General features: G+C 39.2%; 1 protein-coding gene across 2 annotated transcripts in view; it reads right to left on the bottom strand.

The window, feature by feature from the left end:
* The window catches only part of LOC142094979 (protein-glutamine gamma-glutamyltransferase E-like), a 54596-nt gene that overhangs the window by 31582 nt on the left and 9709 nt on the right, over nucleotides 1-13305 (bottom strand). For both annotated transcript variants that reach the window (XM_075177666.1, XM_075177667.1), the window contains exons 5-6: nucleotides 7897-8025; nucleotides 1984-2158 (exon numbers count right to left, since the gene is read on the bottom strand). In XM_075177666.1, coding sequence (XP_075033767.1) covers nucleotides 1984-2158; nucleotides 7897-8025 — 304 coding nt within the window. The remainder of the gene's footprint in view (nucleotides 1-1983; nucleotides 2159-7896; nucleotides 8026-13305) is intronic.

Here is a 13305-nt window from a genome sequence, read left to right as displayed (position 1 = left end):
CCGGTTTCCTCCCACACTCCAAAAAAACACACTGGTACGTTAATTGGCTGCTAACAAATTGACCCTTGCCTGTGTGTGTGTGTGTTAGGGAATTTAGACTGTAAGCCCCAATGGGGCAGGGACTGATGTCAGTGAGTTCTCTAAACAGCGCTGCGGAATTAGTGGCGCTATATAAATAAATGGTGATGAGGATGTTCAAATGTGAACTTATCATCTTTCTGTCTCCCTACATTTCCCTCACAGTCAGCAACTTCACTCTTTCCTATTCCTTATAGACTCTGCCTCTTGTCATCCTAAAATCCATTCTCAGTTTCACCACTCACATCCAGTCCTTTTTGTAGGCTTGTCTCCTCTTTCTTCACAACATTGCTAAAATATGCCCTTTTCTCAATCAGGAAAGAGCTTAAACCCTGGTCCAATTGATTATTATTTCCTGCCCTGACTACTGTAGCTTCCTCTTAATGGACCTTCCTGACACCCACATTTCCCCTCTACAATCCATTCTGAATGATGCAAGTAGACTAACTTTGTTCTCCCGCTACTACTTATCTGCTGCCCCACTCAGTTCAAGCAGCTCACTCTTGTCTACAAGACCCTCATAAACATTCCCCTTCATGCATATCTGACCTCATGACTAGAAACACTCCAGCTCAACCACTCTGATTCAGCTCTGATCTTCAACTCTATTCCCTTCTCATAACCACCACCCTCATCTCCAAGACTTCTTCTGCGGTTATTACCACCTATGGAACTCCTTGCCTCAACCTACCAGATTCTCCCCAACCAACAATCTTTTAAGTGGGCAGCACAGTGGCGTAGTGGTTAGCACTTCTGCCTCACAGAACTGGGGTCATGAGTTCGAATCCCAACCATGGCCTTATCTGTGTGGAGTTTGTATGTTCTCCCTGTGTATGCATGGGTTTCCTCTGGGTGCTCCGGTTTCCTCCCGCACTCCAAAAACATACTTGTAGGTTAATTGGCTGCTATCAAAATTGACCCTAGTCTGTGCATCTGTCTGTCTGTCTCCCTGTCTGTCTGTCTGTGTCTGTGTGTGAATGTGTGTCTATATTAGGGAATTTAGACTGTAAGCTCCAATGGAGCAGGGACTGATGTGAATGAGTTCTCTGTATAGCGCTGCGGAATTAGTGGCGCTATATAAATAAATAATGATGATGATGATGATGATGAATTGCCCTTCTTCTTGCCTTCCTTACCCCCTCGTAAATTTTCATGTCCAATCCTTCTACTTTCTCCACCCACCTTACTCAATCTTTTCCTATTTGCACCCACTATCTCTCAATACCCCCTCCCACTAGAAGGTAAAGTTTCATAGCAGAACCCTCTCTACCCTATGTCTCAAATCTGTCCAACATTTATGACCCTGATGAAGCTGAATCTTCTGCTGTTCATTCACTGACATGCCTGGAATTTGTACCGGTATCTGTGCTAGCTATAATTAATAGCTCATGACTATCCATGCATGTGTTATAATGCTCAATTGTATTAATGTATCTGTCATTATGTTTATTATATTCAGTATATCATATCTGTAAGATGTATGGTGGTAGTGTTCAGGCATTTTCCTAGTATGTTGTGAGTGCAATAAACTCCTATATTTATCCTGCAATAAACTGTCATGGTTCTTTTAACATTCTTCACCCTCCACTATTAAACCATATGATCATTTGTATTGAGACATTGCAGAATCTTGCCTTGTGTTAAAGTAAGTGCCCTTTCAAATCTTCACTTAGTTTACTGAATTGTATTCTGGTATGCATCAATAATCCAAATTCTTCTGGATATGCTCTTGCGATTCATGTAAACAGACAGAGCATGCTGGGACTTAAACATATGGAGAACCGCAGGTTCCATAAGCTTTCTAAAGAGCAATGGACTACATTTGCTTGAAAACAATTGGTCTGCTCCATGCAATATAGAATTGAGCCTTATGTAGAAACTGCCATTTGGACACATTATAATTACCTGTGCACAGAACACCAGCAAATACCCAGCATTGTCCATATTTAACTGGCTGCTTCTGCTCATACCAAGACTTCAGAATACTTGTACTTCCATTCCAGGCACTGGGGTTTGTGCCGTCAGCGTAATCTCCGCTCCAGTTTCCCTGTACAACACCGCTATCATCTTTACTGTTCACCTGCAATCAAAGAAAGTTTGATCTGTTGATGAAAGACACATTACAAATTTTCAACACAGATTGGTTCTTTGTGCCCACATGTACAACACAGAGTTTCACAGTTATTTATTTTGATCAGGTTTTATTTTATTTTTTTCTGACACAGCCTCCTGTGCTATACCTAAAATTATTACGCCATAAAACCGAAAATGTCACTCATAAGGGGTCTTTGAGCAATGACATTGTATTTGGGTGTGACATTTGCACTAACTAGACTATAGCTGTCATTTTGTAACTTGAACTAGACAGATAAAAGCTAAGTGATTACTGGTTAATGTAAGTTTAGTGCTAATGTCACAACAAAATGTAATGTTAGTAAATGAGACATAGGGGACAATTTATTAAGCCATAAACCATGCGGAAACGTTTTTTTCTACATGGTTTAGTCATTTTGAGGTTACATAGCTATGTAACACAAGCCAAACACATATATATATCTCCGCGCATTTGGCTATGTTTTGCATTAAACCTCAGTCCCCATAACTTTCAATGGGGACTGTGGTCTTGTGCAATTTAGCAAGCTCCAAAAAGCCTAGCGTCCTGGAGCTTGAGCTTGATTAGCGCCATCTGAAGATGGTATTAGCCATTCTACCCTATGAGGAGAGCATTGCGGTAGAGGGATCTTCGGATCCGTCACTGCAGCCTTCTTGCTCTCCCCTCTGGTTACTATCGCAAAATGCCTTTGCTCATGCGTGACCTTAGGTACCACTTTGCGATAGTAACTAGAGTGGAGAGACAGACTACCGCAGATTTAAGGTAAGTAAAGTCATCGCCAGGACAGCCTCCTATAGGAAGCACTGTCCTGGGATGATTTTTTAATAAATTTGTTCGAAAAGTCATCTGTCACGGCTTCAATGACAGATGATGATTAATGGGGCAAAACCCTATTCATTGATAACTAGGCCCCCTAGTGAGTTAAGGTTTGTCATTGCTCTTCAGAGCATATTTTACTGCAACTTTTACTTATATCTGTTTTTAAAAACATTTGCCCACACCCACTGCTCTAAGGGTGTGAGAATAGTTCAGCACGGGCTGCTTAATCCAAGGGGGGAAAACACATTTTTTGAACCCCTGGGGAATACAACTCCATGCTAAATAGCCTAGGGCTGGATGTCAATATGGCAGGGGGACCCCATGCTTTTTGTCCCCCCAATTTTGCCAGTACCAGCCATGGCTGGCAGGACTGGGTGGGTTTTTTCGTCCCATTGCATATTATACGCTGAAAGCATGTTGTATCATTTTAATGTAGAATACACTTTCAGCATTTTTAATACTATTCAGAGTTACATGTATTTTATGTTGTCAGTGTAAAATTATATCCAACGCTACATAAGGCCCAATGAGTATTAATTACTGAATGGATAAATTTGCCATATTTTAGTTATATTGCAGCCCCAGCTTATAGGCTGGGGGCTATTTTATTACAACAGGTGGTAGCTGCAATTGCAATTCGTATACATTTGTTTTTTGTCTTTTCTTATACAACCCCCACCCTGTTAGTGGGGTTTGGCTGGATTGCCTAGTCATGTAGGAAAATAATGAAACTCGTCACAAAAGAGTTGTTGAGTTTCATTCAGCAAGATTGAGCAATTGCATAGCAATAGATCTACTGTTTCTTGCTGCAAATTAGTAAATTGGGGATGTCAGTTAAGATGCGCCCAATTATGGGATGTGAGATAATGACTTAAGATTGCATTTTAGTATAAATGTTTTTTTTTTGCTGTAATATATGCTCATTCACTGTATCACAACAGCTACCATCCCTTCCTACTAATGAATATAATTATGCAGAGGAATAAGGTTCTTTGCTAGATAAATTCTGCCTTTATAGAAGGAGAACAAAGGGACTCGATTCTAACAACAGTAATGTCGGACTGCTAAAGAACTTGAAAAATGTGTGCCTTTAATTTATGCATAATATTATGTAGATAAGCCAAAGCCAGAGACATACCTCTGCTCTCTCTTTGCAATCATAAGACATATTTAAGATCCAATTGAGGAAGCAAGAAAATAATTTGCTTGAGTTATTTTTTCCTAAGGCTCAACATTTAATATATGTAGGACCAAAGCCAAGAACAACACATAACCATTTAAGTTTCATTTGCAAAATTACTAAATTAAGTTCTCACAGATGTCAGCAATAGCACGCGTCCTGTCAAACTTGTGCATGTGACAAAAACAGTAGTAGATTAACCCCTCATAGATTTAATGCCTTTACGAACAGACCAAATGTTGAAATTTTATTTTTCAGAATACAACCTTCTTTTGGTAGCATACCGGAACAAAAATTTCTCTAGTGTATTTGGATTATATAGGGAAAAATAATTAGAAATAAGAAACAATTGCAATTAACTATAATGCTACCTCTTCATTTTCTTGCACCACAGATCAAAGTATTCTGCAGCTTCTAACAATCATAAGGATACTAAATGTGTCTACTTTACTTTGCTGACTGTGGGGGTTACAGAGATCTATATGTGAGTCTATGTTTTTTTTTTTTTTTTAAAGTTTTATTTTTGCAAGGTCATGAAAACAACAGAGAACGAATGACAAAGTGCATACTGTTAACAAAAGTAGTCAGAAAGTAACAATATCAACAATCAGCATAGAACACGTGAAGACACTAAGTCAACCAAACTAATAATTTTAGTAGTAACAGGTGACCTAAAGATTTTATAGAAAGAGGAAAAAAGAAAGAGAATACATAGAGGAGGAAAGGAGTGAGAAATGAGAGAGAAGAGGAAAGAAGGAAAGAAGTGACTAGATCCATTGTTAGTTGGAGAAAAGTCCAGAGAGGGATATGAGGTTTTAGAGCTAAGTTAAGTAAAGGGTGGGCACTCCTGGAAGAAGGATAACCATGGGTCCCAAACCTTGGAGAAGGCTCTGGAGGAATTCCGGATAATACTGGTCATGTATTCCATCCGTTCAATCTGCCAAATTCTGTTAATTATGGACTGCATGGAAGGAGGGGATTGCAAGCGCCAGTTTGACGCTATTTGGCAAGTAGATGCCGAAACAATATGCCTGATCAATTTATTCTGGTGTTGGGATGCCGAGGGAGCCCCCATAGGAAGAAGAAAAAATTTTGGCTCCAGGGGAATATCCACCTGGAGAATTGGATTAATCAGGCCTCTTATCTGGATCCAGAAGCCTGTCAAGGATTGAGTCTATGTTTTTTTGCCTTTTTTTTTTTCAATTTAATTTTTGTGTTTCATCCCACGGTTGAGATGAGACGTTTTATTAATTTATTTATTTTTCACATCTCAAATAATTGTTATATGCAATACTATAGGGGTGTAGTTGAAATGTCGACAGTTAAAATGTTGACAGTCAACAATGTTGACACCATAATGTCGACAGGTTCTACACAGTTAAAATGTCAACATGTAAAATGTGGACTGGGTTCTAAAGTCAACATTCAAAATGTTGACATGAATAAACAGATGTAAATAAATTTAAAGGCCAATACATGTAAAAAACAAACATTGTGACCCCCCTCAAACAGCATAACCAACCCTAGTTTCAAACTAGCAAAATCTTTGGGTTGGGGACAAAAAGTGTGGGGTCCCCTGATTTTACTATTAACAGCTCTAGGCTTTGGTGGCACTATAGCAGGGGAAACCAGCAGAGTGGTGTCCCCCTGCCATAATGCCAAACCAGCCTCCAGGCTGGTTAGTACAGGGCTGGATTCTCTAGGGAAATCAGGTCTGCAAACAAAAATGCCAACCTTCCCCCTCCTAGATATTACCTTACAGTGGGTGGAAGGTAATAACAATTGTTTAATTGTAAAAATCCATTTTTGTCCATTGTGCACTACAGGCTGCCATTAGGTGTTTGTGCAAGCTGGCACTTGTAGTACTACAAGCACCAGCATATCTATGGCTGCCAAGGCATGCTAACACTTGGGGGGGCATGCTGGCACTTAATGTAGTGACCATATTATTGTTCTAATACGCAAAGAAGAACATTGTACAACACTTCGCCCTCTGCAACAATTCATCAAACAAGTTTTACTTCCTCTTAATTTTGGTTGCAAATTCAGACCTTAAAGTTCTGTCCTCATTTTAGTCACTTGAGATGATCAAGCCTCAATTTGCTACTTAAAAAAAATAGTAACAACAAAATTTGCAATTAAACTAATGACTCAAAGGTGACACAGGGTGTCTCCTCTCTATAAATCATCCATCACAACATATCCAATCCTAAACTGAAAAAGAAGGGTGACCTACAGTTTGTGTATTGTATTTCTGAAAACTGTGTAAGGCAAACTTAAGTGTGGGGCCCATCCCAAGAAGAGTTCAGACGCAGAAGGTGGGCTGAGCTGCATTTATATGAAATGAGTGGCAGAAGAACAAGAGATTCTGAACAGGAATGGGAAGGGTGTTTTTCTCATGAACAATCGTGAGCCTTGAAGAAAGCTTGTACATCACTGTATTTTACTTACATTATAACTATACAACCAAATGTCATGCAAAAGAAACCAAGAAAATAAGAAAAGTCATCTATACTTGCCCAAATATGTAATATAAGTATTAACTTGATAAAAAAAAATGGACATATCTATTGAGATTAGTAACCGTGATTATTTTCCCTTCTATTGATCTAATGCTTTATTAATATCCCAACACTGGGCACAATTTAATAAGAATTTCAGTTTGCTCTTCTTTAAGGTCATCTAGTATACTAATAGCTATGTGTTTGCCTTATGAGATGTCATTTTCTATTAAATCAATTATAAGAAGAAAATATATTGTAAAAGGTAACACAATGTTCCAAAATCTCTTTAAAAGTTTTAAAAGGTACACAAAATTTGAAGTTGGGACAGTTTTTGATGTTTTATTTACTTATTTTATAGAGAATAAGGAGGATGCTAAACATGGACTTCGGTCAGATGTTCCCACAGCCCCTGTTAGCGGTGACTGTAGAGAAACAGGTCAGACAGCTGCAGTGCCAGCACCTTCTGCCGACATCCTTTTAGCAGAGTTGCATTACCTGTATTCTCACAGCAATGAACGGGCTTGAGTTCGGGTGAGCAATGTTGACTTGCCTGAGCAGACTGTTGCAACAGTGAGTGCTGTGACCTCTTTGATGCATCTATGGCCACAGATCTCATCAATGGTAGTGGCAGCAATAGGAACACTAATATTTATTGCTGGCTTAAACGGAAAAAGGCAGTTAAAATTCTTTATAATGTAAATGTGTTCAATTTATAGAATATATAACATACTTGCCGACTTTTGATATCTGTTCCCCAGGAGAGCCCGGAGGACAGGTCATGTGACAGGAGGGAGGAGGTAGTGTGGTGACGTTGTTGCATCCCCATTGCTCCGCCCCCTACTAATAAATTCCGAAATTTACGGCATTGAATAGCGGGGGCTTAATGATGTCATTAAGCCCCACCTCCGCTATTCAACACTGTGAATTTCTGCATTTTATAGTGAATGCAGTCAGGACCTGGGAGGTCGTCTACTCTTCCGGGAGTCCAGGAGGACTCCCCGAAATTCATTAGCCTTCCGGAAATTCCGAGAGAGCAGGCAAGTATGAAATACAATTCAAAATACTTTAATTTAACAAATCAACCAACACATTTTTACAGGATTTTATGGTGTCACCAGTATAATTCTCCAATATGACTTACCAGGTTTAGTACAGATGATAACACAAGTTTCTGAATACGGTTTAAGTGTATGGTCACTTACTATGGCACTGAGAACTCTGCTGATATGTAAAGGATTGTTGCGTTTACGGACATCCTCAGAGGGGTTTCTTCGGAAGCTCAAAGTTGAATCCAGTAGGACAAGAGAGATATAAAGAATCCGTGCCTGAAACTGAATGTATACAGTATGTTAATGAAGGAGATGTAATAACACATCAAAGTGAAACCAAGCCATATTGGCCATGGTACAAGGTGAGGATCTGGGCTTCAAGCCACAATTTAAATTCATGCAAATAGAGTATTAACATGCATTTCCCAGGAATTTTTCAATTACTACTTGTGGCAACACATGTAGAGGACAACACCTGATTGGCATTTTCAATTGACTCAGGGGATGACATGGCAGAGGTTGGTTCCCTATGGGAGGAACTGCTTGTAAATGACAGCTAGTCAGAAACTGAAAGATTGCTTAGGTAGTTACATGAACCTTTCAATTATAATGTCAATTACAAAAAAAATATTTGTTAGGCAATTTGGAATAGATTAAAATTTTGACAAATGTTTGGCTAAATTGCCCTATTTATTTTTTATTCCAGTATCTCATACAGTACAGCCGAACAATATTTGTCTCTTGTACTAAAATGTAATGTCAGTGCAATTACCACTCTGTTTTTGCCTGAAATTTTACTTATTTGCTAATCTTCTATGACCTATGGCTGTGTCTTGCATTGAGACACTGCAGCTCAATATTTCTGAATGAAGTTTGTGTGCTATTGCATGGAAAGGTTCATCATTTCCTATTGGAGTGCTGGAAACACTCTCGTACAATCATATTTAGAGACTATCACTCAGGTCCTGGATATGATGCTGTTGCTGGGATGTGAAAATAAAAACATTAAAATGCAGCCACCTGCCTAATTAGTGCAGATATCCCGGTCCCCCCTTGTGTTGTGTAGGGCAGTGGATTAAGAGAATAGACCCACCATGATTTTGGGTGGATATTTGCAGCCCCACCTGGAGTGGTGTGTGCTTGGCGAAAGCAAGGATTCTGCTGGTGGTCTTTCCCACTCCCACTGAAGGCGTTGGAAGGCAGGGTGACATGCAGTTGCTTTTAGTTCTACAACCACTGTAGAGCCACATGTGGACTAATCCAATATTAAAGTAAAAACAATTATATATTTTATTTTATTTTTTGTGGGACCTGACTTTCCCGGAAGCTCCTCTGTTGGATTATATCATATATTTAATTGTATTTGGCACTCACATAGATAGCACATATACTGCCCTCTTCAATGAAAGACTTGTTCAGCACTGATCTAGGTACTCTCAGGTCTGAGTGTCAGTAATTTTAGACATACAGTATATCAGGGTCACTTAGCCCAGAGGCAGGTATGTAATTCAGTCATATAAAAAAAAATCTAATTTTAGTTCCACAGGTTCAACTAAAGATTTTGGGATTTTTTTTGAAAATGAATGAAGAAAAAATAGTGATATTGCCAAGATCAGCCAATCAGATTCTAGCCATAATTGTTCTCGTTCAGTTGAGAAAATAAAAGAAAACATCTGATTTTCTATTTTTCTTTGCACTAGTTTCATAAATACATCCATTGATCTTTTTCTCTTAAGACATGGTAGGATATTGTGATCTAAAGTATGGCTACACAGAGCGGAAGCAGTCATTTAGTGGGCTGACTCACTAATAATTCAATAGTGACTTCTAATATTGTGACATCATTATTGACTCATTAGATCAACCCATAAAATTGCTGTTTCCATTTGTGCAATAGACATTTTGCACTAATAAGCACGATTATGCGAATATGTCAAGTTGCACGAATCTTAGCATAGGGAAAGGGATGTAAAAATCAGTACCTGCACATAATTGGGAATGTTTAAAAAATGATGATAAGCCTATTGAGCGTATCATCATGCTGTTGAAATGTCAAGATGATGATGATGATGACTGGTGTTTTAAGGTAGTGTTAGAAAAATCCATGAAACAAAATGAAAACAAAAAATTGGCATTCCCCCGCCCTGAAAAAAAAGTGTTCCCTGTACCAGCTCTCAGAGCCGTGACTGGTAGCCACAAATTCAGGGAAATGAACAGCATGGGGTCCCCGAAAAACACTGCTTCCAGTACTAGGCTATTACAGAGAAAGCCGCAGTGTGGGGTACCCCTGTCATAATGTCACTCAGCCCTGGTCAGTTCAGCAAAGGGCTGAATTCCCTAAGTAAATTGGGCCCGCAGAAAAAATGCGGCCTGCCCCCTAGAAGAAAACAGCCCAGTGCTGTTAGGTTCCTTCCAACACCATTATGCGGTGGATGTTTGGGTAATACATTTGTATAGGTTACATTTTTGCATTTTTTTGCCTTTACTGTATAATCTGCATTAGCCCCATAGTTGCCAACTATCCCTAATTTCCATGGACACTGGCTGGTTTTAAAGATTTGTTTTAGTATTGACCCTCAGCAAAATAAAATTCCTCATATACTGCATGTTGGGTGCAATTCTTACCCTCTATTCATGTAGGCAAAGAAAACCTAATTTAGCTGTATTATTATTGTCGTGAACATAGAGAACTTACAGTTATAAGGGTTAACCCATCATATAATTGTGGGGAATAAAGCCTAAATCATAACTGTAGTGTAAATATGGTATATCAAATGAATCCATTGATAAATTGAGCTACTGAAGTGTAAAATGTGAAGTCAGAAAGTCTGCTGTGTGTGTATATTCGGTGACTCTGCACCTCCCAGTGTTAGAAGATAACAGTGTCACCTGTAGCACCTTCAAAGGCCCCTGCCGTTAGCTATATCCTGACACAAGTAAGTTTTTTGGACACCTGAAAAGACTTTGTGGGACCATTCACAGCTTGACATCCTTGCAGACAAAAGCAGCATTTGAAGACTGTCTATACAGGTATATAGAAATATGAACTTCAAAGGAAAATGTCTTCATAGTTCATATTTTGGGAAATCCGAATTCTCTCAATACTGAGGGGCAGAAACCACATCAGGGTTGTGAATGACAGGTACTGGTGGTATTATAATCACATGTCTTTGGGAAAGGTATGTTACATAATTTCATCATGTTTGGTATTTAAATGTGCGGGAGATTATGACCGGTTTATTGAAGGGGGAGTTATGTCTCTGGGATATATCTGTGGAGAGTTACCAAAGGTCAAAACTTTTGGAATATTTGCAAGCAAACGATAGTGACACTCAGGGGACATCCCTGCCCCCCTATTTCCATTATCACTGCCCCTGAGAAGGCCGTCCCATTTTATTTTGCTTAAAAAATCTGTGTTGGGAACGGGCAAATTGTCAGTCTTTTGGGAAAATCAATCCACATTGATAACCATCTTCCAAGCTAATTTCCCATGGCACAGATTCAACAATTTATGTAAGTTATACTCTGAATGTGATCCCTTTTATTTTAAAGGGTTTCGTTTGTGTATGTTATGTCAATTGTTTATTAATTGCTGTTTTATATCGGAAGCTGGGAACGTGTTTGTGAGAACTATTATTATTATTATTATTACTATTATTATTTTAAAGTAATAAAATAAATGGGGGCATGTTGCTTGCCTGAAACATACAAGACATTAGCTAACAATTCTATATGGCAGAAAATCACTGTAGCAATGTAGTTCATAAACTTCATTGAATCGCCACAATTAACCAACCAGATCAGCTTCCTATGGCTCTGACCAATCAAAACGAAGCCTCCAGCCTGTCATTCATGAGGCGACTCTGCAAGAAGCAGTTCAGTGTTGTTAATGTGTATTTTGTTTTTTTCTTATGGATTTACTTGAAGAATAAGAAGATTTGGAGATTAATAAGATTGTGAGTGAGGGATTGGGTAAGTATTTATTTTAAATAAAGAATTTTTTTGTAATGTGTGTGCTTTTTTTCTCATTGTTTTTCTAAGTAGTACTATATGTCCCATTGGGCCCTTGATGCCAGGTCATGCTGGCGCTTGTAATTTTACAAGAGCCATTATGTGTTGGCAGCCATGGGTATGCTGGCATTTGTAGTTTTACAAGTACCAGAATACCAAAGGAGTTTTTGGCTTGCTTGCTGGGACCTGCAGTGCCACATATAAAAATGCTATTATAATGTGCCCTAGCCTGTCATAGCCTGGTGCTGATTATGGCTTTTGAAGGGGAGCCCCACACTGTTCGTCCAGCATTAGAGCTAACCAGCTCATCCTAGGAGCATTTTTAATTGGATTATTTCTGGGAACGTGAGGGCTATTTTTTGTCGTTTTTTTTTTTAATGTTGCAAATGGTCGTGCTAATGATGATGTTTAGTTGTAATTACATGAACACCCCTTTACTATACTCAGACTATGCTTATTTGCCTCTTCCCTCAACCATATTGCCTAAGCGCAACGAGTCATTAGTGTAAGAAGTGGCCGAACCATCAAACTGGTGGTATTTCCAAAGGTGGAAAAATAGACTTAAATATGACGAACATGTATAAAATCTCGACATAAAATACAGAGAGTGAAAATATCGACAGTCACAAAACAGCAAGACAAGTGGGTCCGGCTGCTATACCACTGGCAGCAAACACTGATAAAAATTAATTAATAAGTGGGGAAAAAAAGCTTACCCCAGTAATATTAACACTATTGCTGCCAGCCTAGTGCTGGTCGAAAGAAAATCAGGGGAAAAATAGCATGGGGTCCCCCCGTCTATCTTTCAAGCAACCCTAGGCTTAGCCAGCTCAGGCTGGTGGCACATAGAGGTGAACCCGCAGCAGGGGTTCCCCATGTCAGGATACCAACCAGCACCAGGCTGGATTCCCTAGGGATTTGGGGTCCGCAACTGACATCATGGGAAAGCACGATGTCAGAGACACAAGCCCCAGGTTATAAACAGACCAGCCGTCTGTTAGAATTTCAATATGCGGCTGGATGTTTCTGTATTCAGAAGCAGTTGCGCTGTCTTGGGAAGACTTTTTTTTTGCCAAGCATGCTCTGACTGCATTATTTTGGGAATCAAGCTGACAGAAATTTTAAAATTTTTTGGGAGGGTATCTTGTTTTTCATCACTTGGAATATTTTTTAGGGTACTTTTGTTCAACACTTCAAATTTTTTTGGTATTTGTTTTTTTTCATCACTCAGTTTTGATTAAAAGATCCTACAGAAGATCACAGTTGGTAAGTATGAATGGCATTTTTTTTATTTTTTTAATAAAAGTTTGTGATAGGAGGGGTGTGTTTTATTTACATTTTCCATTGGCGCACTACAGGAGACGGTGGGCCCTGGGTATCATGACATGCTGGTATGTGTGGTTCCCCAAGTGCCAGTGCTACAAGCACCAGTATGCCCAGACTGTTCATGGCAGCCCAGACTTGCTGGGACTTGTATTTCACCAATGTCAAATAGTGTTTCAATCATTTTTTTCTTTTTTTTACACAGCCCAGGGGTGTGGGAACAGCCCT

Source organism: Mixophyes fleayi, chromosome 6 (genome assembly GCF_038048845.1).
Source record: "Mixophyes fleayi isolate aMixFle1 chromosome 6, aMixFle1.hap1, whole genome shotgun sequence".
Lineage (NCBI taxonomy): Eukaryota > Metazoa > Chordata > Amphibia > Anura > Limnodynastidae > Mixophyes > Mixophyes fleayi.
This window is presented reverse-complemented; position numbering and strand designations above follow the sequence as displayed.